The sequence below is a fragment of the Lissotriton vulgaris genome, chromosome 12, assembly GCF_964263255.1.
Source record: "Lissotriton vulgaris chromosome 12, aLisVul1.2, whole genome shotgun sequence".
NCBI classification, from domain to species: Eukaryota; Metazoa; Chordata; class Amphibia; order Caudata; family Salamandridae; genus Lissotriton; species Lissotriton vulgaris.
In genome coordinates, this window is record NC_141700.1 from 245,510,575 (window position 1) to 245,536,335 (window position 25,761).

General features: G+C 46.2%; 1 protein-coding gene across 1 annotated transcript in view; it reads left to right on the forward strand.

Moving 5' to 3' along the window:
• The window catches only part of SLC7A6OS (solute carrier family 7 member 6 opposite strand), a 73,035-nt gene that overhangs the window by 7,130 nt on the left and 40,144 nt on the right, over positions 1–25,761 (forward strand). Inside the window, exons 2-3 of the mRNA XM_086947750.1 lie at positions 13,681–14,064; positions 16,064–16,264. Of these exons, the coding sequence (XP_086803876.1) occupies positions 13,681–14,064; positions 16,064–16,264 (585 nt within the window). The remainder of the gene's footprint in view (positions 1–13,680; positions 14,065–16,063; positions 16,265–25,761) is intronic.

The following is a 25,761-nucleotide window of genomic DNA, read 5'->3' on the forward strand; positions in this document are numbered from 1 at the left end:
GGAAGCCTCCGCCTTGCTCACTTAACTCTGTTGTAATTGGCATACGTTTTTATAATGCATTACATGCTGACACATCACGAGCAGAGCCATACATCATGATAGGCTGTTCGTCGTTATGGCAACGAGTGAGTCATGGCTAAGCACACTAATAGCATAGACACAGAAGAGTCTGTAGTTTTACGGACAAAACCAACATGGTTACATGTTATTCCTACTACTGACATTTGTCATATTGCAAATATTAACGTAATCCACGCAAAATTATATACACAATGTATTGATGCAGGATATTTGTAAAGTTACGTTCTAAATCAGGTTTGCGTGCCTTCCAAAGTTTCCATGACTAGGGGCTAGATCTCAAACAATTACATTTCATTGTGCATTGTTGCAATATTGTAGCCAGTCATGTTAAATCACTTTGGTGCACAGTCAAATTAATTTAAATAATAATACTAATTCACAGGTAATACTACCTATAACATTATCTCCAAGTGGACTTAATTATTGCTGTGCATATACATATCAACGGTTATGGTCGTGTCTGTGCCTGACATTCAAATGTATGTGCTGTGGCTACCTTATCATATGGTTATATTTGTGTCTAGTATAATAAACAAAATAATCGCTCACATTGTGCCACAAAATTCAAAATTAAATGTATGTTTTCAAACGTACAGAGTTAAAACTGGAATGAGATTAAATTGTCGGAGAGGGCTCTATTCTGGATTCATAAGTGGACAGTCATGGCTTCGTCTGAGTTCAATCCATTCGGGATTTTTGAATTTAACAAGATTATGTATCTTGACTCAAGACGTCGTAAGGCTAGTCTGCGGTTTCCTCCCCTAGGGTTTTTTGGAACACTGTCTATCACATAGTAGGAAATATGTTTGATATTCCCATCATGTATAGTATTTATGTGCCTGGCCACAGGGTACGTTTGATCGTTGTTTGTGATGGCGCGCAAATGTTGGAGAATTCTCACATGTGCCTGGTGAATAGTACTCCCAACATAGCGTTTGCCACAGCTGCAGACCAGAACATATACGGCATACTCCGTTTTACATGAGTAGCCGCCCCTGATGGTGTAGGGTTTGTTCCTGAATGGTACATGCACCTCCTTCATGTTTAGCCCTTGTTTGCAGGCTTTACACTTCATGCACTTTTTAAAGCCTTTCTGAGGTGGGGGCCAAGTGACTGGTTTTTTTAGTGTAGGGGAGTTACACACTAGTTGGTCACGCATAGATTTGGCCTTCCTAAATGTTATACTAGGTCTGTTCCCATTCAGGTGTCCTATTAAAGGATCATTTTTAATCAGGGGCCAATGTTTCTGCAGGATTTTTCTGACCCGATTGTGGTACATGTTGTAGCCAGTTATCAGTCTTGGGGGGTTACCAGTCACGGTTGTTGGGGTAGTTTTACTCTCCATATCTTTGGTGAATAGTAAATCCTTCCTATTTTTGGTGTTACATTTGCTCTCAGCTTTTTTGAGGGTGTGTGGTTTATACCCTCTCTTACTCAATCTTTCAAATAGGTCTTTTTTGGCCTTGGTGACTCTTTCCTCTGTGCTACAATTGCGTGTCATACGCAAGCATTCCGCAAAGGGAATGGATTCCTTTAATTTAGTGGGATGGAAACTTTGTGCGTGTAGCACTGCATTTCCCGCTGTTGGTTTCCTATAGGTTCTAGTCTGGATTCTGTCATTTTGTACATATACTTCTATATCCAAAAATTGGAGCATTTCCTTACTAGTTGTGCTAGTAAATTTTAAATTCAGGCTGTTTTCATTCAGGTCTTTGGCGAATGCCTCTGCACTCTCAATGGTACCCCTCCACAGGATGAAAATATCATCGATGTAGCGCTTATATAGCACCACATTTTCTGACATTTCTACCTCATGTTTAACGGCTAATACCTGCTCCTCCCACCAGCCCATATGCAAATTCGCATAGCTGGGGGAGAAGCAAGTGCCCATTGCCGAACCTTGCAGTTGTTTGTAGTGCAGTTTATCAAATAAAAAGGTGTTATTATTTAGGCACCACTCCACCATCTGTAGTAACATCAACGAGTGTTGGTACAATGCTATTGGACGTTTATTCAAATAATGTTCCGCAGCCCATCTGTGTGTCTGATGCTCGTGTATAAAGCTTGTACATCCAGAGACATAAACACAAAATCCTGTTCCCACTGTAAATCCTATATCTGCCTCAAAAAGTCACCACTGTCCTGTATATAAGCCGGAAGGTCTTTAACAAATGGTTGGAGAAAATGATCTACAAATGTGCTGGTGTTTTCAAACAGACTGCCAATGGCAGAAATAATAGGTCTCCCGGGTGGCTCCTTTGGGTTTTTGTGAACTTTTGGAATGAGATATAGCTGGGGAGTAGTTGGATAGTCATTTTTGAGAAAAGCTAATTCTGCTTTGCTTATTAGCCCCAGATTCCTCCATTTGTATAAGTCACAGTGATACCTCTCCTGTATACCCACTATGATGTTTGGGCTCACTCTACATGTGTATATATATATATATATATATATGAAGTAACTCCTTCAGAAAAAGAGCAGAGACCACAGAGGGGGTTGACAGGGAGATCTCTTTAATCCATGGTATGCTCTCTTAACAGGCGAATGCATTTCGGCATCTCATATGCCTTCCTCAGCGCCAAGAGTCTCACGGGCAGCTGCAGGTAACATCAAGTTTAAGTATTGGCCCCTTACTGATTGGTTCAGGTCCGCCCCGCCCTCGGGAACAGTTTCCTTTCTCTCCTCTTGCAGTGCACTCGGTACTTGTGCACCACAATTCCCAGGATGCATCAGGGATCCAGGTGAGAAAGGCGGGTGATTAAAAGTTAATCATAGCGGAAAATGGCTTTTCTCGATGTCTTCCATCCTTAATCCCTTGCAACTGATGGAATGTCAGAGTCCCCCTGGGTCCCCCAACCGCATCAACCTCCGTGGCACAGAAATCCGTTCGGCGGGTGCTCGACCGTGAGTACAGTCTCGCCCAACGTGGAGCCGGAATAGCTCCCTCACCGCCCCATCTCCTTCTGGCCCCAGGGTGGGCCTTGGTAATCCAGTACCCTGGAAATGTGAAGAGTCCGCCGCAGCAGTTGCCAGTGGAACCAAGGTCAGCTTCAGGATGCGGGGGTCTCTGGAGCGCGTCTCTGGCATACGCGCAATATATAACAAGTAACTCCTTCAGAAAAAGAGCAGAGACCACAGAGGGGGTTGACAGGGAGATCTCTTTAATCCATGGTATGCTATATATATATATATATATATATATATATATATATATACAAATTGCAAATTCACTCAGGATTACATTTAACAGCGATTAGGCTTGGGCATATATATATATATATATATATATATATTAAACACACAGAGTTGCCTGCAATGAGGGGCCCACCAAGGTATGAATATCGTCCAATTTCTTTAATGGAATATCAGCATGCAGACAGCAAAGGTGCTTCGCCTTGATTGCAATCCCACCCGACGCGTTTCGTGCGTGAGCACTTCCTCATGGGTGATGGGATAATCAGAGTTGGTGGTTGATCGGCACTCTTATCAGTAGCAATGTTCCCGCCCCAATGGGCGTGGCCACTACGGTGGCCTGATGGTTATTGTAGTGCCGGTAGTTTTCCTTCAGTGAGTCAACGTGCACAAACTCGAAATTTCATAAAATGTTTCCCCAGTGGGTTGCGAGTGGCAGCTTCATCCGCCTGCAATGCTCGTGACGATAATCCATTTGGCATGCCTTTCCCAACACCACTACGTAGCTTGACATAGCAGCAGGACTGCACCAGCGGTACAGCGTGGGCTCTCCTCGCGGTTCAGACTGCACCGCACTTTATTAAACACACAGAGTTGCCTGCAATGAGGGGCCCACCAAGGTATGAATATCGTCCAATTTCTTTAATGGAATATCAGCATGCAGACAGCAAAGGTGCTTCGCCTTGATTGCAATCCCACCCGACGCGTTTCGTGCGTGAGCACTTCCTCATGGGTGATGGGATAATCAGAGTTGGTGGTTGATCGGCACTCTTATCAGTAGCAATGTTCCCGCCCCAATGGGCGTGGCCACTACGGTGGCCTGATGGTTATTGTAGTGCCGGTAGTTTTCCTTCAGTGAGTCAACGTGCACAAACTCGAAATTTCATAAAATGTTTCCCCAGTGGGTTGCGAGTGGCAGCTTCATCCGCCTGCAATGCTCGTGACGATAATCCATTTGGCATGCCTTTCCCAACACCACTACGTAGCTTGACATAGCAGCAGGACTGCACCAGCGGTACAGCGTGGGCTCTCCTCGCGGTTCAGACTGCACCGCACTTTATTAAACACACAGAGTTGCCTGCAATGAGGGGCCCACCAAGGTATGAATATCGTCCAATTTCTTTAATGGAATATCAGCATGCAGACAGCAAAGGTGCTTCGCCTTGATTGCAATCCCACCCGACGCGTTTCGTGCGTGAGCACTTCCTCATGGGTGATGGGATAATCAGAGTTGGTGGTTGATCGGCACTCTTATCAGTAGCAATGTTCCCGCCCCAATGGGCGTGGCCACTACGGTGGCCTGATGGTTATTGTAGTGCCGGTAGTTTTCCTTCAGTGAGTCAACGTGCACAAACTCGAAATTTCATAAAATGTTTCCCCAGTGGGTTGCGAGTGGCAGCTTCATCCGCCTGCAATGCTCGTGACGATAATCCATTTGGCATGCCTTTCCCAACACCACTACGTAGCTTGACATAGCAGCAGGACTGCACCAGCGGTACAGCGTGGGCTCTCCTCGCGGTTCAGACTGCACCGCACTTTATTAAACACACAGAGTTGCCTGCAATGAGGGGCCCACCAAGGTATGAATATCGTCCAATTTCTTTAATGGAATATCAGCATGCAGACAGCAAAGGTGCTTCGCCTTGATTGCAATCCCACCCGACGCGTTTCGTGCGTGAGCACTTCCTCATGGGTGATGGGATAATCAGAGTTGGTGGTTGATCGGCACTCTTATCAGTAGCAATGTTCCCGCCCCAATGGGCGTGGCCACTACGGTGGCCTGATGGTTATTGTAGTGCCGGTAGTTTTCCTTCAGTGAGTCAACGTGCACAAACTCGAAATTTCATAAAATGTTTCCCCAGTGGGTTGCGAGTGGCAGCTTTATCCGCCTGCAATGCTCGTGACGATAATCCATTTGGCATGCCTTTCCCAACACCACTACGTAGCTTGACATAGCAGCAGGACTGCACCAGCGGTACAGCGTGGGCTCTCCTCGCGGTTCAGACTGCACCGCACTTTATTAAACACACAGAGTTGCCTGCAATGAGGGGCCCACCAAGGTATGAATATCGTCCAATTTCTTTAATGGAATATCAGCATGCAGACAGCAAAGGTGCTTCGCCTTGATTGCAATCCCACCCGACGCGTTTCGTGCGTGAGCACTTCCTCATGGGTGATGGGATAATCAGAGTTGGTGGTTGATCGGCACTCTTATCAGTAGCAATGTTCCCGCCCCAATGGGCGTGGCCACTACGGTGGCCTGATGGTTATTGTAGTGCCGGTAGTTTTCCTTCAGTGAGTCAACGTGCACAAACTCGAAATTTCATAAAATGTTTCCCCAGTGGGTTGCGAGTGGCAGCTTCATCCGCCTGCAATGCTCGTGACGATAATCCATTTGGCATGCCTTTCCCAACACCACTACGTAGCTTGACATAGCAGCAGGACTGCACCAGCGGTACAGCGTGGGCTCTCCTCGCGGTTCAGACTGCACCGCACTTTATTAAACACACAGAGTTGCCTGCAATGAGGGGCCCACCAAGGTATGAATATCGTCCAATTTCTTTAATGGAATATCAGCATGCAGACAGCAAAGGTGCTTCGCCTTGATTGCAATCCCACCCGACGCGTTTCGTGCGTGAGCACTTCCTCATGGGTGATGGGATAATCAGAGTTGGTGGTTGATCGGCACTCTTATCAGTAGCAATGTTCCCGCCCCAATGGGCGTGGCCACTACGGTGGCCTGATGGTTATTGTAGTGCCGGTAGTTTTCCTTCAGTGAGTCAACGTGCACAAACTCGAAATTTCATAAAATGTTTCCCCAGTGGGTTGCGAGTGGCAGCTTCATCCGCCTGCAATGCTCGTGACGATAATCCATTTGGCATGCCTTTCCCAACACCACTACGTAGCTTGACATAGCAGCAGGACTGCACCAGCGGTACAGCGTGGGCTCTCCTCGCGGTTCAGACTGCACCGCACTTTATTAAACACACAGAGTTGCCTGCATTGGGGCGGGAACATTGCTACTGATAAGAGTGCCGATCAACCACCAACTCTGATTATCCCATCACCCATGAGGAAGTGCTCACGCACGAAACGCGTCGGGTGGGATTGCAATCAAGGCGAAGCACCTTTGCTGTCTGCATGCTGATATTCCATTAAAGAAATTGGACGATATTCATACCTTGGTGGGCCCCTCATTGCAGGCAACTCTGTGTGTTTAATAAAGTGCGGTGCAGTCTGAACCGCGAGGAGAGCCCACGCTGTACCGCTGGTGCAGTCCTGCTGCTATGTCAAGCTACGTAGTGGTGTTGGGAAAGGCATGCCAAATGGATTATCGTCACGAGCATTGCAGGCGGATGAAGCTGCCACTCGCAACCCACTGGGGAAACATTTTATGAAATTTCGAGTTTGTGCACGTTGACTCACTGAAGGAAAACTACCGGCACTACAATAACCATCAGGCCACCGTAGTGGCCACGCCCATTGGGGCGGGAACATTGCTACTGATAAGAGTGCCGATCAACCACCAACTCTGATTATCCCATCACCCATGAGGAAGTGCTCACGCACGAAACGCGTCGGGTGGGATTGCAATCAAGGCGAAGCACCTTTGCTGTCTGCATGCTGATATTCCATTAAAGAAATTGGACGATATTCATACCTTGGTGGGCCCCTCATTGCAGGCAACTCTGTGTGTTTAATAAAGTGCGGTGCAGTCTGAACCGCGAGGAGAGCCCACGCTGTACCGCTGGTGCAGTCCTGCTGCTATGTCAAGCTACGTAGTGGTGTTGGGAAAGGCATGCCAAATGGATTATCGTCACGAGCATTGCAGGCGGATGAAGCTGCCACTCGCAACCCACTGGGGAAACATTTTATGAAATTTCGAGTTTATGCACGTTGACTCACTGAAGGAAAACTACCGGCACTACAATAACCATCAGGCCACCGTAGTGGCCACGCCCATTGGGGCGGGAACATTGCTACTGATAAGAGTGCCGATCAACCACCAACTCTGATTATCCCATCACCCATGAGGAAGTGCTCACGCACGAAACGCGTCGGGTGGGATTGCAATCAAGGCGAAGCACCTTTGCTGTCTGCATGCTGATATTCCATTAAAGAAATTGGACGATATTCATACCTTGGTGGGCCCCTCATTGCAGGCAACTCTGTGTGTTTAATAAAGTGCGGTGCAGTCTGAACCGCGAGGAGAGCCCACGCTGTACCGCTGGTGCAGTCCTGCTGCTATGTCAAGCTACGTAGTGGTGTTGGGAAAGGCATGCCAAATGGATTATCGTCACGAGCATTGCAGGCGGATGAAGCTGCCACTCGCAACCCACTGGGGAAACATTTTATGAAATTTCGAGTTTGTGCACGTTGACTCACTGAAGGAAAACTACCGGCACTACAATAACCATCAGGCCACCGTAGTGGCCACGCCCATTGGGGCGGGAACATTGCTACTGATAAGAGTGCCGATCAACCACCAACTCTGATTATCCCATCACCCATGAGGAAGTGCTCACGCACGAAACGCGTCGGGTGGGATTGCAATCAAGGCGAAGCACCTTTGCTGTCTGCATGCTGATATTCCATTAAAGAAATTGGACGATATTCATACCTTGGTGGGCCCCTCATTGCAGGCAACTCTGTGTGTTTAATAAAGTGCGGTGCAGTCTGAACCGCGAGGAGAGCCCACGCTGTACCGCTGGTGCAGTCCTGCTGCTATGTCAAGCTACGTAGTGGTGTTGGGAAAGGCATGCCAAATGGATTATCGTCACGAGCATTGCAGGCGGATGAAGCTGCCACTCGCAACCCACTGGGGAAACATTTTATGAAATTTCGAGTTTGTGCACGTTGACTCACTGAAGGAAAACTACCGGCACTACAATAACCATCAGGCCACCGTAGTGGCCACGCCCATTGGGGCGGGAACATTGCTACTGATAAGAGTGCCGATCAACCACCAACTCTGATTATCCCATCACCCATGAGGAAGTGCTCACGCACGAAACGCGTCGGGTGGGATTGCAATCAAGGCGAAGCACCTTTGCTGTCTGCATGCTGATATTCCATTAAAGAAATTGGACGATATTCATACCTTGGTGGGCCCCTCATTGCAGGCAACTCTGTGTGTTTAATAAAGTGCGGTGCAGTCTGAACCGCGAGGAGAGCCCACGCTGTACCGCTGGTGCAGTCCTGCTGCTATGTCAAGCTACGTAGTGGTGTTGGGAAAGGCATGCCAAATGGATTATCGTCACGAGCATTGCAGGCGGATGAAGCTGCCACTCGCAACCCACTGGGGAAACATTTTATGAAATTTCGAGTTTGTGCACGTTGACTCACTGAAGGAAAACTACCGGCACTACAATAACCATCAGGCCACCGTAGTGGCCACGCCCATTGGGGCGGGAACATTGCTACTGATAAGAGTGCCGATCAACCACCAACTCTGATTATCCCATCACCCATGAGGAAGTGCTCACGCACGAAACGCGTCGGGTGGGATTGCAATCAAGGCGAAGCACCTTTGCTGTCTGCATGCTGATATTCCATTAAAGAAATTGGACGATATTCATACCTTGGTGGGCCCCTCATTGCAGGCAACTCTGTGTGTTTAATAAAGTGCGGTGCAGTCTGAACCGCGAGGAGAGCCCACGCTGTACCGCTGGTGCAGTCCTGCTGCTATGTCAAGCTACGTAGTGGTGTTGGGAAAGGCATGCCAAATGGATTATCGTCACGAGCATTGCAGGCGGATGAAGCTGCCACTCGCAACCCACTGGGGAAACATTTTATGAAATTTCGAGTTTGTGCACGTTGACTCACTGAAGGAAAACTACCGGCACTACAATAACCATCAGGCCACCGTAGTGGCCACGCCCATTGGGGCGGGAACATTGCTACTGATAAGAGTGCCGATCAACCACCAACTCTGATTATCCCATCACCCATGAGGAAGTGCTCACGCACGAAACGCGTCGGGTGGGATTGCAATCAAGGCGAAGCACCTTTGCTGTCTGCATGCTGATATTCCATTAAAGAAATTGGACGATATTCATACCTTGGTGGGCCCCTCATTGCAGGCAACTCTGTGTGTTTAATATATATATATATATATATATATCATATTTACAGAGCAGGAAATTCTTGCCATCGTTCAGGTGGTGTTGCACTAAAGGGTGGTGGTCTTGGGTCTGGAGGGATCCCTGAGTTGGAGATGTCCATAGGGATAGATGGCCGGAAGGTGGTGGGGGAAGCAGCACGCTGGATCCTCGGGCCGATCCCGAGGTCATGCTGGGCTCCATCCCATGTTAGACGTGCGTATCTCGCGCCAACCGTGAACAGAACTGCGGTCACTGTTTCTCGATCGGCTGCCATGTTAGGGTCTGGCAGGCAGTCGGGCAGGTATACATTGGCCATAATCAGTGGTAGCAGTTAAAAATCAGATCCATTTAAGCCTATTTAATAGTAGATCGCAGTGATCTTTAGTTTTAGCTGAAGTGACTGCTTTCCAATTATGGCCGTACTTCTAGGGATCTCGATCAGCCGCCATGTTAGGGTCAGTCAGGCAGATACGTGCTGGCCGTAATTTGCAAAAGTCATCAGCCCGTATTTAAGACTTGTGCGCCTTACTTTATGAAAAAAAGCCCCCGCAGCCCTTTGATGCCATCACGCCGAAGCAGGGTGTCCCCACCTCACCAGTTGCACAGAATGCACAATCCCAGGGGTCACATGTGCATAGCACAGACCCTCCACTAGCTCCTCCGGTCACGGGCTTCAGCTGCTCTGGAGTGATGCCAAACCTCCCGCACCCCTCTTCTATAGAGATCACGGTTGGAGCGTGAACGCCTCAAGTCTTTCCCTTCTGCTCTGGTAAGGGGCCTGGGCATCTGCGACTCCTCCATCCCCTGGAAACGGTGGCCACCATTTTGTCTCGCGCTGCAGCAGCTCTCACGGAGCCCCGGTGAGTCACAAAAGGGGTCTTTTCCTAATGTGAGACAGCATTTGCTCAGCCTCCATGGATCGGCCACAGTTTCACAGCATCTGTAACCGGTTTGGCGAGCTGTAAGTAGAATATGCGCTCAGGACACTGGCACAGATCGGGAGGTGAGATGGAGCACGTCCACTAGGCTCCCTCACTTCCGCCTCACTCAGTGATCTCCACTGCCACTCTTGAGACCTGAAAGTTGTATGCCTTTTCCTTCTTCGCCAAAAACTTCGGATAGGATGCAGGCCATTGTCCTTCTTGGATACCAGGAAGTAGTGGGAATAGCGACCACAACCTACTTCTGGGGCAGGAATACGCTCAATGGCTCCCTTGGGCAAGAAGGCCAAAAGTTTCTGTCGGAGAAGTGCCAGGTGATCCTCCGACATGCGGTGGTATTGAGGTGGCATGGCTGGAGGGGTAGCCTCGAAGGGGAGGAGTAGCCACTTTAGACTATTTTCAAAACCCAACTGTCCGACGTGATGGTGTGCCAGTGGGGGAGGTGATGGCAAACCCTGCCACCCACTGGCGTTTGATGGGTCCAAAATGTCAGACTAGGAGGGTTTGGCGGCTGCTGCAGAGGTGAGAGTTGGGTTGGTAGACTGGCTCGCCGAACAACGGCGTTGGTATCCCTGTCCCGCGAAGGTTGGGAAACTTGCTGCGGCCTGTGACTCTGGGCGGAATGTAGTGGGGCACCCCTTAGGTAGCCGCGAAAAGCAGACTGCGCTGGGCAGCTGGAGAGGCCAAAGGACTTGGCCGTAGCCCGTGAGTCCTTGAAACGCTCTAGAGCGTAGTCCGCTTTGTCGACAAAAAGCGACAGCCATCAAAGGGCATATCCATAAAGGTATTCTGGACATCCCCCGAAAATCCAGTAGATCTCATCAAGGCGTAGCGACGAAGGGCTACAGACATGGAAATCGTCCTGCCTAGATAGGCGGCGGTATCCAGCCCACAACGGATGGTAAACTTAGCTGCATCTTTCCCGGAAGCAACAGCCTGGGAGAGCACTGTCTGGGCCTCATCCAGACACAGAGGCAGCGCCTGCGTAACCGGATTCCACACAGAGTGGGAATAACGGCCCAATAGACATGTAGTGTTTACCGACCGCAGTCCCAAGCTGGCGGAAGAGAACATTTTCTTCCCAAGATGGTCCAGCTTCTTGGATTCCCTTTCTGGTGGAGCGGTAGGGAATGCGCAGTTGGAAGTGGAGGCTTGGACCACCAAGCTCTCCGGGGTGGGGTGTTGGAAGAGGAAAGTGGGGTCGCCTGGATCCGGGCGGTGGCGTCGTGCAATCATCCTATCCAAGGGCGCCACCGTGTTGGGCCTGGACCACGTGCCTGAAAGCCCGTCAGTAAGGGCTTTATTAAACGGCAGCAGGGGCTCCTAAGAGCTCGCTGTCAGCTGAAGCACCTCTGTCAGGAGATTAGCCCTGACCGCCACTGTAGGAAGCTCAAGGTCACCTGACCCCTCCCAGTCTTCCTCCTCACCCTCGGGTTGCCAATCTGGAAGAAAAGGGACTCCAGGAGTAAACAGGGTCACAAAAACCCCTCTCTATGCTGGTCTGGCTCCTGGTCCACATCGGGATGGAGGCCAGGGTCAATGCCGGCCGGGGACACGACCGGCGTCAGTTGCGGTGCCGGCGGAAGCGGCGCCGGTGGAGGTGTAATGAGGTCAACTGGCGCCAATCCAGATCCAGGCCTGGATCCAAGGGGCCTGCAGCGCCGTGGCCGGAGCAGACGGCGGAGAAGGCCTAGGCCCCCCAACTGAGTCTGCGGGGCCCGAAGGCGCGCCGTCTGGTTCGGGCTGCCCAAAGATGGCATGCATTACCTCGTAAAATTTACGAAGTTGAGAGGGAGTCACTCCGGGTCCCAGAAAGGGAGGGAAGCCCAAAGTCGACTCTTCGGGCTCCGCGCGCGGAACTGCGGGAGAGGCACCGCCCACATCCCTCGTCACGTCAGTCGACCGACGGGGAGGAGTCTAAGAGCGACTATCCTTCTTCGACTTCTTTTTGTGCTTCGACTTACCGGACCCCGAGTGCGAAGACTTCGATGACTTGGATAAGTGGTGAAAGCTCAGCGACTGGTCCCTCGACCTCCCTCGCAACCGGGACCTCGAACGGCCCAACAACTGGCAATTGGAGCATGACTTGGGGTCGTGGTCGCACTTCAGGCAAAAGAGGCGCATGCGATGCAGATCCGTGACCAACATCAGTCAGTTCCAGGAACCGCATGCCTTGAAGCCAGGCATCACTCGTGTACAAGGAGTTGATGGACTCAAAAATGAAGTCGAGAAAAAGTCAGGGAAAAAGTGACTGGAGGTATCTCTCCCCGGATCTGCGCTGGCTGGCGCGGAAAAAGAAAAACTGTCGTCGGCGCGGCGTCTAAGTAGCTAACGCTATTTCATTCCGGCGACCATGACACCAACGACGGACACGGAGCCGACCGACTCCACCTTCCGACGCGCAGAGGTACTGCTGATGAAAAAACTTTCCTGATCCAGTCTGATGCCCGGGGGTAATTCTTAGGTAAGGACTCTATAACTAACCTGTTTCTTTCAGATATTTTCTTTCTGCCCACTGCAGCATGGGGCACTGGTTCAGCCAACTTTAGCCATTGGAACTCTTTCCATTAGTTTGTATTTTTTAGCCATCCCTGATTATTTAAACTGTCTTAAGGTTACACCAATCCAAAGTCAGTAGTGAATTTACTTTGCACCATTAAAAACCGTTTATTTGTTTAACTGGCATTAAAACAAAAGTTGGTCTCTCTATCTTTTTTAAGTACATCTGTCTATTGTAAACATACTTACTGGTTCATTAAAATTACATTCAATGCTTTTTTTTTTATTATTTAACATTTTTATAGCCCCATACGGATGCCAAATGTTGAAAGCACCATGTTTACTTTTTCCTACCTTTTAATTGTTGTGGCATTTGCATACAATAACAGATAAAACCAAAATAACAATCACACTAACTTGTCAAGCACAGAACTGTTTACTTTGCCAGTGCTTGTTTGTAGTCTGGAAGTAATCTGTGTGCCTGAATAGCATTCATGTTTACCAGTGATATTGTGGGTGATTTACTGTTTGCATTATGCCCGTTGTTTGCCTCTTGCATTTTGCTCTCTGTCCCTTTAGACAGAAGATGCAGTTGTTTAAATCTTGTGTTTTCTCTCGCTCTTTTGTTTACATGATCCACTTTTGCTCGATTTTGTGCTTTGATTTTAAAAATTTGGACTTCTTCGTTTTCTTTGTTGGTGTTCATCATTTACCAGCTACTTGGGAAGAGAGTCCCCTATATAGTGGTGGTAATATTAAAAATCTGAACCTTAATCTCGAAATGCAGTATTTAATTAGTTTACATTTTAGCTCATGTCCGTGTTATGTAAATTGTAATTTTTCTTACTGTTTTTCATTCCAAGAATGAACCTATTCAGAAGTATGTGCAAGAAGCTATTTCCAGAGACAAAACTACTCAGTTCCTTCGACCATCATTGGGAAGCACACAAAGAATTCGTAAGGATCTGAGAAACTCAAAGCTGGTTAACCAGCAAGAAAGCCGCTATCGTCTAGTCTCTACCCACCGGCCCAACTTTGAAGGGGAAACAGAAAATGTTTCAAATGGGCGTGATTCAAAGCAAAATGTTAACAAGGACATGGGAGAGGAAACGGAAACTGCAGAAAGTATGAAAGAAAGTAATGCCATTTCATACAGTCCTGAGGGATGTGGAGACATCCAGCTATTTGACATAGTACAGGAGGAAACTGAAAAATCACTTGATGCACCTACAGATGAAACATTAGAGGTACGTAATGGAGAGGTCTGCAATGATAGCCTTCATGTAAGAGGCAATGCATACTACCCAAGACTGTCAAATGGTAATACTTGTTAAAAAAACCCAGTCTGAAGAAGTTAGCTTGATGAATCGGCTTGTTTATACCTACCTGAAATTCGAATTTTAATGTTCGGTTGTAGCACACGTATCTCCAGTGTGTCCATCTGCTTCCAAGGGGTGTGTGTGAACAATACAGCTTTAAGAATTTGTATTTGACATCCACTTGGAATCTTTACAAGAAAGAAGCCAGGTTGTTTTTGAACGCCCCCTTTTCCGCTTTTTCTGACCTCCGTTCAGAAGTTGCTATTTGTCGACTGGGTCTCGGATGGGGAGTTTTCTTTGCAGGTACCAACGCTGCTTTATGCAGGATCCGAATTTTGCATTTAAATTGAGCATACTCCGCACCTACTCTTAGAAGTTAGAGGGAATCATTAATTGAATGTCTATCTATTTCCAGAAGGTTTTTTGCTTTTTTTTAAGTACTGAATTTTCTCAAAGTTTACAATTTGTTTTCGGAACCTTATTTACTCATTTACTTCCATAATTGTATGAATGAAAAATCCTCGTTTCGTTATATCTGTGGGATCACCCTCCTTTTATAATCTTGACCGCACTGCCCTTCACAAATCCATGCTCACTTATAACACATATACACTGCAGCCATAGTTCTGTCTACAGGTAGCATTTTGGTAGTGTTTCGATGTTTTTTTTTAATTGTGTGAATTTCCGCACCTAAACAGAGCATACAGGTTACAATTTAATCTCGGGTTGTTCTAATCGGTTCTAGTTACTGGGTCGGCAGAAATTCCATGGGTCATAACATGTCTGTTTTACAAAAATAATTGTATTAATTTACTTAATGAGTTTGTTTAGGATCTTTTATCACAAGCAATCCGTTTTAAAGAATTTTGTAGATGAAAATTGCATATTAATCCATCCAGATCTGTGCGCTTAAAAGAAAATCATTGAAAAGGAAGTACCTGAAGTTGCATTTAAATCTCGCACTGCAGCTTTGTACAGACTATTGTTCTTACCAACCCCCCCCCCCAACTCAACCCCACCACCTTTTGAAAATCAGTCTCTTGCTGTGAGACGGGGTGTTCTGGGTTAAAACGGTGCATAAGAACGCACTGATGTCCTTTGCTTCATTGTTTTTCCATCAGAAGTGGAAATTGCATTTATTGATGGTGGGGTGGTGTCCCCCTCCTGCCCACCCCATGTATTTAAACTAGACGATCCTTTTGTCATTCTGCTCACCTTTACCTGGGTTATTTTTTTGCCTTATGTGCTTTTAACAGAATTGCAGATTCCACCACCCGATAGCAAGGTTGTGATACATCTTGAAATGGCTACATCAGAAATGATGAATACAATATTTGCTTTGTTTTGCCTTTCATTTGTCACTATAAAAAAACTTTCTTATATTTTATCCATCCTATAGAGGCAATCCTTGTATTGTTATTATGCCTTTCTTTCTGTGTTGTGTGCAACATTCCAAAGTATGTTGCCAAGTAAAGGTTAATAACACTACAAGAGCAGTATTAAAATAAAATTCATACAAAAATAACAGCCCCTTAAGCTACTTTACAGAGCTTGTTCTAGTAGTCCATATATTAATGTGACCCGTAACAAAGTAGTACCCTTTCAGCATTTCTGTTTCTCTCTCCTTCTTGGATAATCAGTCATAGAGCATACCTTTGCATGCAGTGGGTGGGTGTCTGGTCCATTCTTAGAGGAGAGGAGACCATCCCATTCCCAATTGGTCATTTAAGACAAGCTTCTCTGGCTAGATTTTGTATCTTTTGAGTCTGGGTTCTTCTTAGAGTACCGGAGGTTAAGAAACATGTGAAGTTGACACTAGGGAAGCAGCTAGCCCATCCAGAGGTATGAGCCTTGTTGTTTGTATTTTAACCCCGTGTGTGATGTTTTAAACAACCTATAAATAGGATATCATTGTCTCACTCTACAGCAATCAAGTGATCCAGATGTGATTCTTTGCAACTCCGTGAAGATGATTCGAGAGCGCCTAACTGTGTCAGATAATCCAGAAGGAGCACAGCATCGAGAGAATAACGACTATGTGTATGATATTTACTACATGGAGGCTGCTGCCCAGGGATGGATTCAGGACATCCTTTCAGTGAAACCCTATGTCCAGGAGTGTGAACTGGTAAGGATAGTCTTCAAATTTGGACAAGTAAAGAAAGTTACTTGGTGGTCTGTTTTTTGCTGGCTCTCAATGACACTTGGTACAATTTATGGTTCTTGCAGTGGTTCATAACAACTCATGTTTCTGTAAATTTAACAAACCTAATTAGCTAAAAAGCCCTGCAGTTTGTAGAATGTTAGGCAAATGGAGTTGACTAATCTGCTAGGAAAACAGACTGATAAGCTGGTCTGCCATTGTCAAACAACATTGTCATAGTTTGTTGTTTGGAAATCAAAAGGACTTCAAAGTCTTGATCTAGTCTCCCACTGATGATTAGTTTCAGAATAAATGTGTGGAAAATGGCCCGCTCTACTTCACATTCCTATTTGACAATGTCCTAGATCTGACATCGCAAATCTTAATCAAAAGCCCCATTGTTGATTTCCTCTTTTTATCAACTGATAACACTTTTATGGAGTTTGAAAAAATATACGCAAAGTGTTTGTGGTTTGCCGCTTGCTAATTTCCATTTTTACTATTAGTGGCGGTGCTGGAGAATAAGCAATTTATTGTCAACAGAAAAGTTGTGAATCCAAACACAATGGACATCTTCAAAGCCTATTTTTTCCCATTGAACACCAGGTCAGGTTTTTGTTCTTAATTTTTCATATTTTCATTAAGAAAATTCCAGACTCTTCCTTCCTTTTTGATTTTTTCCAGGTTGCAGCCTTAAATAAATTCCTGTTGAATTTAGTGACTAGAAGCTTTTTTATGGGATTCCAAATTGTTTGTTTGTCATATGCAAGCCAATACCACAGCATTCCTCAACGCCACAGCATCCCTCGACGCCACAGCATCCCTCGACGCCACAGCATCCCTCGACGCCACAGCATCCTTCGACGCCACAGCATCCTTCGACGCCACAGCATCCCTCGACGCCACAACATCACCCAACGCCACAGCATCACCCGACGCCACAGCATCACCCGACGCCACAGCATCACCCGACGCCACAGCATCACCCGACGCCACAGCATCACCCGACGCCACAGCATCACCCGACGCCACAGCATCACCCGACGCCACAGCATCACCCGACGCCACAGCATCACTCGACGCCACAGCATCACTCAGCACCACTCAACGCCACAGCACCACTCAACGCCACAGCACCACTCAACGCCACAGCACCACTCAGCACCCCACAACGCCATAGCACCCCACAATGCCACAGCACCCCACAATACCACAGCACCCCACAACGCCACAGCACCATACAGCGCCACAGAATCACTCAGCACCACTGAATGCCACAGCACCACTGAATGCCACAGCACCACTCAACGCCACAGCACCACTCAACGCCACAGCACCACTCAACGCCACAGCACCACTCAACGCCACAGCACCACTCAACGCCACAGCACCACTCAACGCCACAGCATCAATCAATGCCACAGCATCAATCAACGTCACAGCATTACTCAATGCCACAGCATCACTCGGCACCACTGAAGGCTACAGCATCACTCTGCACCACTGAAGGCCACTGGTACATATGAAAGGGGTCCCCGCAAGAGAGACGTGTTATGTCTAGCACACATAAACTGTATTTTAGAACTAACAGAACAAGGAATGCAAGGAAAATCGGGGTACTGTAATTTATTATCAATACCGCGGGGTAGTTTCACATTCAAACATTATATAGCCCCAAATGAGGAAGGGAGGAAAAGGGAAGGGAGGGGGGGAGAGAGTGCTCGAGGGAGTGTAAAGTCAAAGGGAGGGTAAGCGCAGTTAAGAAATCATGTGATGAGTACAAAAGCTTCCAACAAAATCATAACAATTCAAATACATAAGCCCAAAAAATCAAGGCATACAATGATGAAATGTTGACAAATAACTTTCAGCGGTCACACAGTCAATTTGAAACTGTAAAGGGCATGTGCTGGAAGTTTAAGAAGAAAGCCGTCGACGTTTCGACCCCTATATGTAGGCTACGTTAGGTCCTTAGGCGGGGTCTTCATCAGGACATATACAGGAAAACAATGGGGCAATCCTATCAGAAAAAATTAATAATAAATTGGTAAATTATATACGTTGTGGTAATACACTATAGCCATCTCATTTAGACTATAGTGGAGAATTACAGTGGTGATAAAGGAAAAATTACCATGGAGTCGAGGCCCAACTGGGCTCAGGATGTGCAGGTTAGATGGACTGTGCAATAGTCGCGGTCGATCACAGCGTTATTAATTCGCAGAGCTACAGAGGAGAGAAAGGAATGGACAACCAGTAAACATAGGGCCTTTACCATCATACATGCACTACTTGGTTTAAAAACAAAATTACCTTAAAAGACCTGAATAGTAGGTCTAGTATGGTGCATGAAGGTCAAAGGTGCACATAAAGTGCTAGGACTGGGTGATTAAAACCACTAGATTTGAGGATCTGTGTGTTACTTATTAACCTATCCCCTAAAAGGCCATAACCGGCCTCAGAATTATACTACAGAAGTCCCATGTATTACATACGGGGCCAAAAAGTAGGCTGTCTATTAGACGAGTATTGGGCGGAGGCCAAGGGTGATCTTGCTAATGGGTCTAACAGTACCGTAGATAACTATGATTGCAGGCAACCCCTCGTTGGAGGCTTCAAAAAGCCAAAGCACTTCTCAGTTATAAGAAATGCCGCGGTGTGTTTCAAGAAATTGCAAAAGCATGACATACCTTTAATTAATTAATTAAAGAGCAGAGGGCCAGGTTAAGCCAAACATCTTTTCGTAAACCCACGTCAACGCTTGGTAGTCGAGTGATCAACTGGCGTCCGATAGCTGGTAACCGGCGGGGGACGGGCTGCCACACCGTCAGTCTCGATGATGAGTAAATCTAAAGGGGAACCGGGGATATCGTTCAGGGTCAAGGCTAGTCAATTGCCATGGGTAAATCGCAGAAGCGCACTGATTGACACATACCCCATGTAGGATCACTTGATAGAAGCGTCCGTTGACAGGAACTCCGCAACTCCCGTTACGCGGAGTTTTGGGAGCGGAGTCAGATAAAACATCGCAGTGAAGGAAAGGGAAGAGTTACTTAGTAACTGGACGATCGCTACTGCATACAAATTACAGGGTGCGGGTTGTTCAGATGTACATTCCAAATTAATCATTTAGATTTGCAAATAACAATAACCATACACATTGGCTACATTGATCTAATTTGAGTAACATTCGTGCAACTATCTCGCAGGAGGTTGTAGACGAGTGTTCCAAATTAATCATTTAAATTTGTAAATAACAATAACCATAAACATTGGCTACATTGATCTTATTTGTGTAACATTCGGGTAACCATCTGCAGCCCACAGCATCACTCAGCACCACTGAACGCCACAGCATCACTCTGTGCAACCATTCATCAACAACTGGTTCTAATATGTTCATTCAATGTTTCAAGCTTTATTACAAATGTCACAAAAAGATGGTAAAATTTCACTTCTGTTCTTGGATTTTCATCACAATAAAATACACTGAACATAATCTTCCCAAAAGTTATTTACACAAGTTTAAGCTATTGCCATTATAAATTACAATAACTTTTTATTTAAGTATTAATTATTAAAAAAAAATAAAAGCCATTGTTATTTGTAATATTAATACATCTAAGTCATGTAAATACAACACATATTGCATTACAAATGCTATAGGTGTCACGTTTGCGAAAGTTAAAACTATTGGCATTGTAAATGACAAAGCTATTAATTTCGCTATTTTCCAAACCAACACTTAAATAAAAAAAATTGTCATTTACAATACCAATACCTCAAACTTTCCTAATGCGAGACCTATTGCATTGCAAATGCTTGTTACATTAGTTATGAAGTCTGGGCATAGATTTCCCCTTCTTGGTACCAATTTATCATCCAAATATAACAATAAGCAACAGAAAAGTGACCAGTCAACCTTTGCGAATGGCGTTTTATTGTGCGGCAACACATGTTGCAGTGTACTCAGTAAGTTCTGATCTGTTTGAGCCATAAAGCCTTTTTTTTGTTGTAATCTATCGATTATGCAGTGGATGATGGATTATGTGGAAAATACGACAAGTCCCGAAAACACAGTGGCCGTACAATTGCGTAACTTCTGTGGCCCTGACTAAGCTCCAATTGTGGCTGTTTAACGTTCCTTCCTTCCTTCCTTCCTTGCATGAGGGGCAAGTGCACAGTTGGTGTGCCACTGTTGCTTTGGGCTTCAGAGCACTAGAGGGGAAATTTGAAGCAGAGAAGACACCTTGGTTTGGGCATCAGAGCGATGGCAGCGAGGGGGATGTGGCAAGATGGGAGCCCAAGTTTTTAACAAAGGGCAGAGGAAACAACCCTTAAGGCAGTAGCTATCTTTTGTGAAGTAGGTGCAGCAGCACTGGGGTCCAGGGTTCTGAGGAACCTACTGGATCACAGTATTGACTGTCTTTCTCTAAAACAAAATGATAAGGGTTAATTTTCTTTGTAGCATTGGGGCTGGGGTCGCTTTGCTGCAAATTGGGGGAGGGCAATATGTGGGAGCTAATTATCTTTCTAAAAGGGGGAAGTTGTGGTCTAATGACGAGGACAGCAGACTTTGGAATCTGAGGACAGCAGACTTTGGAATCTGAGTTCAAGTCCCGGCGCTCGATTCGCATTCAGTGATTCTGGATAAATAACTTAATCTCCACGTATCTAAACAAATCTTTTTATCTGACCATGTGTAATGTAACTGGTGCTTGTTTCAAGTGTTGAAATGCGCTTGGTCCAAGTCCAGGCTATATAAAACTCCAGAAGAAAAAAAAAAAGGCAGAGAGCCTTTTTCAAGATTGGAGTGTTGATCAGACATGGTGGGGAAGGGATGAAAGAGGAAGAGGAGATAGACTTCTTCTCAGGGCCGTAGCTATCATTAGTGTTTTAGATGCAGTTGCATTGGGGCCTAGGAGTTCCTGGGGCACCACACCCAAATATTGGGGTGCACAGTTTTTTGGTCAGTTCCTGTTTTTGATTAAGGAGTTTGCCCTAACAAAATTCTCATATTTATTGTGGATCATGAGCTATCATTAAATCATCATTGAGCTCCACCCCTGTGATGAGCCCTGCCCCTTCTGCCTTCCCAATCATTGTCATTAGTGTTTTTGGGGGGGCGGCTTGTAAAACATTTTGCCTTTGGGAGCTAAGAGCAAAAAAGTTTGAAGATTTCTGTTCTAGAGTAACCAAAGTAACAGCTAAGTTGCAATTACTCTGACAAGATTAAAAAACATCTTAATACATTTTTCAGATTATAGAATTAAAGTGCAAATCTTAAACATGGCAATATCAAGAAGATCATTTACCACAGATGAGATTAACATTTTAAAAAATTTCTGACATGTCAGCATCCTCTGCACATAGACGGAAAGACTTTGTCAAAAGGATTGACTCTTTTAAAGCTAAAGGGGCGCAGGCGATGATTGTGCAGCAGTCCAAATTAACCCCTTCGCTACGGCGGCTATTCCGCCGCAGCGCTAAGGGGGTGGGGCACCCGCGCGGCGGCTCCATACTAGTGGCGGAACCGCTCCGCCACGGCTCGCGGGCGAGCTGTGCTTGTGACGGAACGGTTCCGTCACGAACCCGCCCGACCATTAAAGCGTCAGCGCAGGCGCGTAATCAGCGCCGCGCAGGCGCGGCGAGCGGGCCGTGACTGAACCGTTCCGTCACAAGCACAGCTCACCCGTGGCTTGTGACGGAGCGGTTCCGTCACAAGCATGGGAGGAGTTAAAAGTCCTAGCCAAAGAAACATTTTTCATTTTTACGGACATATTAGAAGCTCAAGATCTTTTGGAAGTCCTTAAAACTGCATAAGTAAAGGAAAAAGGAGAATCTGTGTCTATAAGTCTGAGCTACAATATACATATATTTAGTGGGTTTTTTTCTTTAGGTACTAGAGGCATGAGAAACATTTATAAGGTGTTTTCTGAGGGGCGGATGTGAGATAAACCAGGGGACGCAAAAGGATGCAATAAGATGGCATCCAACAAAAAAAGAGGGAAGGATAGTGGGACAAGCTGGGGGTTTCCTTCTTTCAGGGAGGGTGAAATGGAGGGGCGGAGGAGGGGTGAAGCAGTTAGAAAAAGAGAGTTCATAGACCGAAATGTTTTTCTTCACTTAAATAAGTTGAATAGGAGGATTCGTAATGTCACTATGGAAAGATGCTGTCTTACATTATTGACATAATTGCACAGTGAATACTGCACTTTAGTGCACTTTAGTGTTTGTCCTGTATAATTAATACAACTTGCACTGTACCATTTTGGCCCAATTGGTCCTATGGTTGCTGGTTTTGCACTTTAATAGTCTTTTGTTCTATTGATACAAACTGTACTGTAGTATTCCGGTCTAAATGCGTGAATTGCACTTCATTGTATGATTGCATAACCTTCATAGTGGATGTGATAGAGTATAACCTAGTCGCTATTGTTTTAGTGGATGTGGTATATTTGCAGTTTGCACAATTTAAATGGACAGTGTTTTTGGAGTATAACCTACTTGCTATTGTTTTATTTTGAGGAATAATTCAACAATCAAAGCGTCATTTGCACAGCTGTCATGGCAGATGTTGTGTATTTGCACAGTTTGCACAAGTATGCGTTTTGCACATTTTTGCACAAGTTGTACTTTAGAAATGCATTTTTGCACGGTTAGCTCAAATTGCACTTTAGATGAGATGTCTTGGGGTCTGTGGATAATACAGGCTATGCTTTCTCGTTTTTAAAATATATAATGAATAGGAATAAACTATTATTCCTGTCCTTGAATGTCAACGGTTTAAACAATAGACCTAAAGCTTGTGCAATAGAGAGCTGGCTAAAAGGTCACCACCCAGATGTGATCTTTATACAAGAGACACACTTCCAAGCCTTAGCAGACGCCAGTAAAATGTTTAAAAATTGGGCGGTTTTTTTTTGTGCATCGGTGTCGGGGACAGCCCAGAGGGGGGTGAGCATCTATATCGGCAAGCATGTCCAATTTCATGTTGAAGCATCACATTCAGATACGAGTGGCAGATGGACATTGTTGCATGAGATAATAAAACACACCAGCCTGATACTTGCTACAATCTATGCACCAGTTATGGATGACCCGCTCCCCATTTTACAGTTGAAGCAGGCACTGTCAGGTATACCTGGTCAGATCATATGGGGAGGTGACTTTAATTTTTTGCAAAATCCTGTGGCTGATTCGATTTAAAAAAAAATCGAAGGCAAAATAAACCACAAGTAGCCACTGCTCTGTTGAGCTGTAAAACAGACTTTGATATCTTAGATAATTGGCGGCTCAATAACTCAACCAAACATTAATACTCTTGCTATTCAGCAAAATATGACTCCTCATCAAGGCTAGATTTTTTTCTCACCTCCCATAATCTGGAAATCAGTAAATAACAACATATAGTAAATGCCTTCTCAGATCATGCCCTCATTAAAATTGAAACTCTTCTAGGGAAGAAAAATGAAGAAGCATCCAGAAGGTGGTATCTTAATAAACTCAATCTAAAAGGTAAGCAATGGTGTGCAGAACAAGAGAAGGAGATTAGTTTCTTCTTTTTGATATATAAAGACTCTGCACCAATTAACATAATATGGGATGCTTTCAAGGCTATGCTGAGATTCATTATTACCTCAAAAGAGATACCAAAGCAAAAGGCTAAGAAGGAGGAGAGAATGGTAATGAAAAAACAATTTGGCCGGTCGCTTTTGGGACCCCTGAATCGGGGGATGTGTTTGGTCTCGAGGAGGTACTATCAGCTATTGCAAGCATTGCGCCGGGCAAGGCGGCGGGCCCAGATGGCCTCCCTGGTGACCTAATACGCCATGATAGAGAGGTCTGGGCTCTCTTCATCCTCCGGGTTCTGAACTGCATCGCGGGCGGCTATCCTGTTCCGGATTCCTGGAAGGGCGCCGAGGTAGTGACTATCTACAAGAAAGGGGATAGGGAGGATCCTGCCAACTACAGGCCCATTAGCTTAATCGACGTAGTGCAGAAAGTGGTTGGTAGGGTCTTCCTTACGAGGCTGAGGTCCTGGATAGACGAGGATGAGATTCTGTCTCATTTTCAGGCAGGATTCAGGCAGGGGGTGGGCAGGATGGACCAGGTCTTCAGATTCTTCATGATTTATTGGAAATCTGTCACACTCGAGAAAGGCAGCCTGTATTTGGCATTCATTGACTTAAGAGCAGCCTTCGACCTGGTCCCTCGTGCCAGGCTCCGGCAGGTTCTGTCTGACTTGTGCGCCCTCCCCCCTCCCCCCCCCCCCCGATATTGGATTTGATTGTTCGCCTTCACGAGGGGAACTACGCTAGACTGAGGTGGGGCCGACAGGGACACCTGACTGAGAAAGTAGCGGTAGAAAGAGGGGTGCGCCAGGGTTGCGTTCTGGCACCGACCTTGTTCTCCCTCTTTGTTAACGGGATGGTGGAACACCTGAGGGAGGACCCTGCCGATGCGCCAACCCTGGCAGGGGAAAAAACGCCCACGCTGCTCTTTGCAGACGATACCCTTCTGATCTCTAAAAGCCCGATGGGACTCCAAAAACTGCTGAAACGGTTTCGCCAGTTTTGTAAGTCCAGAGGCTTGTGTATAAATACAACCAAAACCAAGCTAATGGCTCTGGCCCCATCCAAGCGTTTTAGAAACAGTATAAAGTTGGATGACTCCCCTCTAGAATTAGTGGAAGCTTTCGACTATTTGGGTGTGCGGGTCAACAACTTGATGGAATGGAACTCTCATCTGACAAAGATGCTACTTAATCTTAAACGAGTGTCGGGGGCCATTGCAAGACACCAGCGCCTCTCCCATAGCCGACCTGTCGCCTCCGCCATCATGGTTTATGAGGGGAAAGCCTTTCCTTCGTATATGGGGCAGAATTGTGGGGCTTTGAGAACTTAATGGAGCTAGTAAGATCGGAGAACAAGTTCTACAGGGACCTGGTCTCGCTACCTCCACCGACCCCTCTGGTCCCTCTCCTACACGACCTTGGGAAACATTCAATAAGGGATATAGCTAGGTTGCGCCCTCTCCTATTCTGGGTACGCCTCAAAAGGACTCCAGAATTGTGCAACTATGCCTCTGGTCTGACCGAATTGGTCCACCTAGACACAGGCAACAAAATACCCTGGTTATCCAAATTGAAACAGTTGGTGGGGGCTATTGGTTTGGCAGATGTCTGGGATAGCCAGACCCCGCCACCAAAGCCAGTAGTCAAGAAGGCCTATTGGGAGTGGGTGTCCAATGAAGTCACACAAAATATGAAACACAGCTCTCTGACGACAAATTTTCTAGACTTCAAGCCGACCCCCAAACTGTAACCCTTCCTAGATTTCATCAAATCCCTGAGAGACAGGGTACTGTACCTGAAGCGGAGGTTTGGCACACTCCCTTTGAACGACTTTACAGCGGGGTGGAAAAACGTGAGGGAGAGGGTTAGCAGGTGCCCCGGCTGTGCCTCTCCCACTGAATCCATC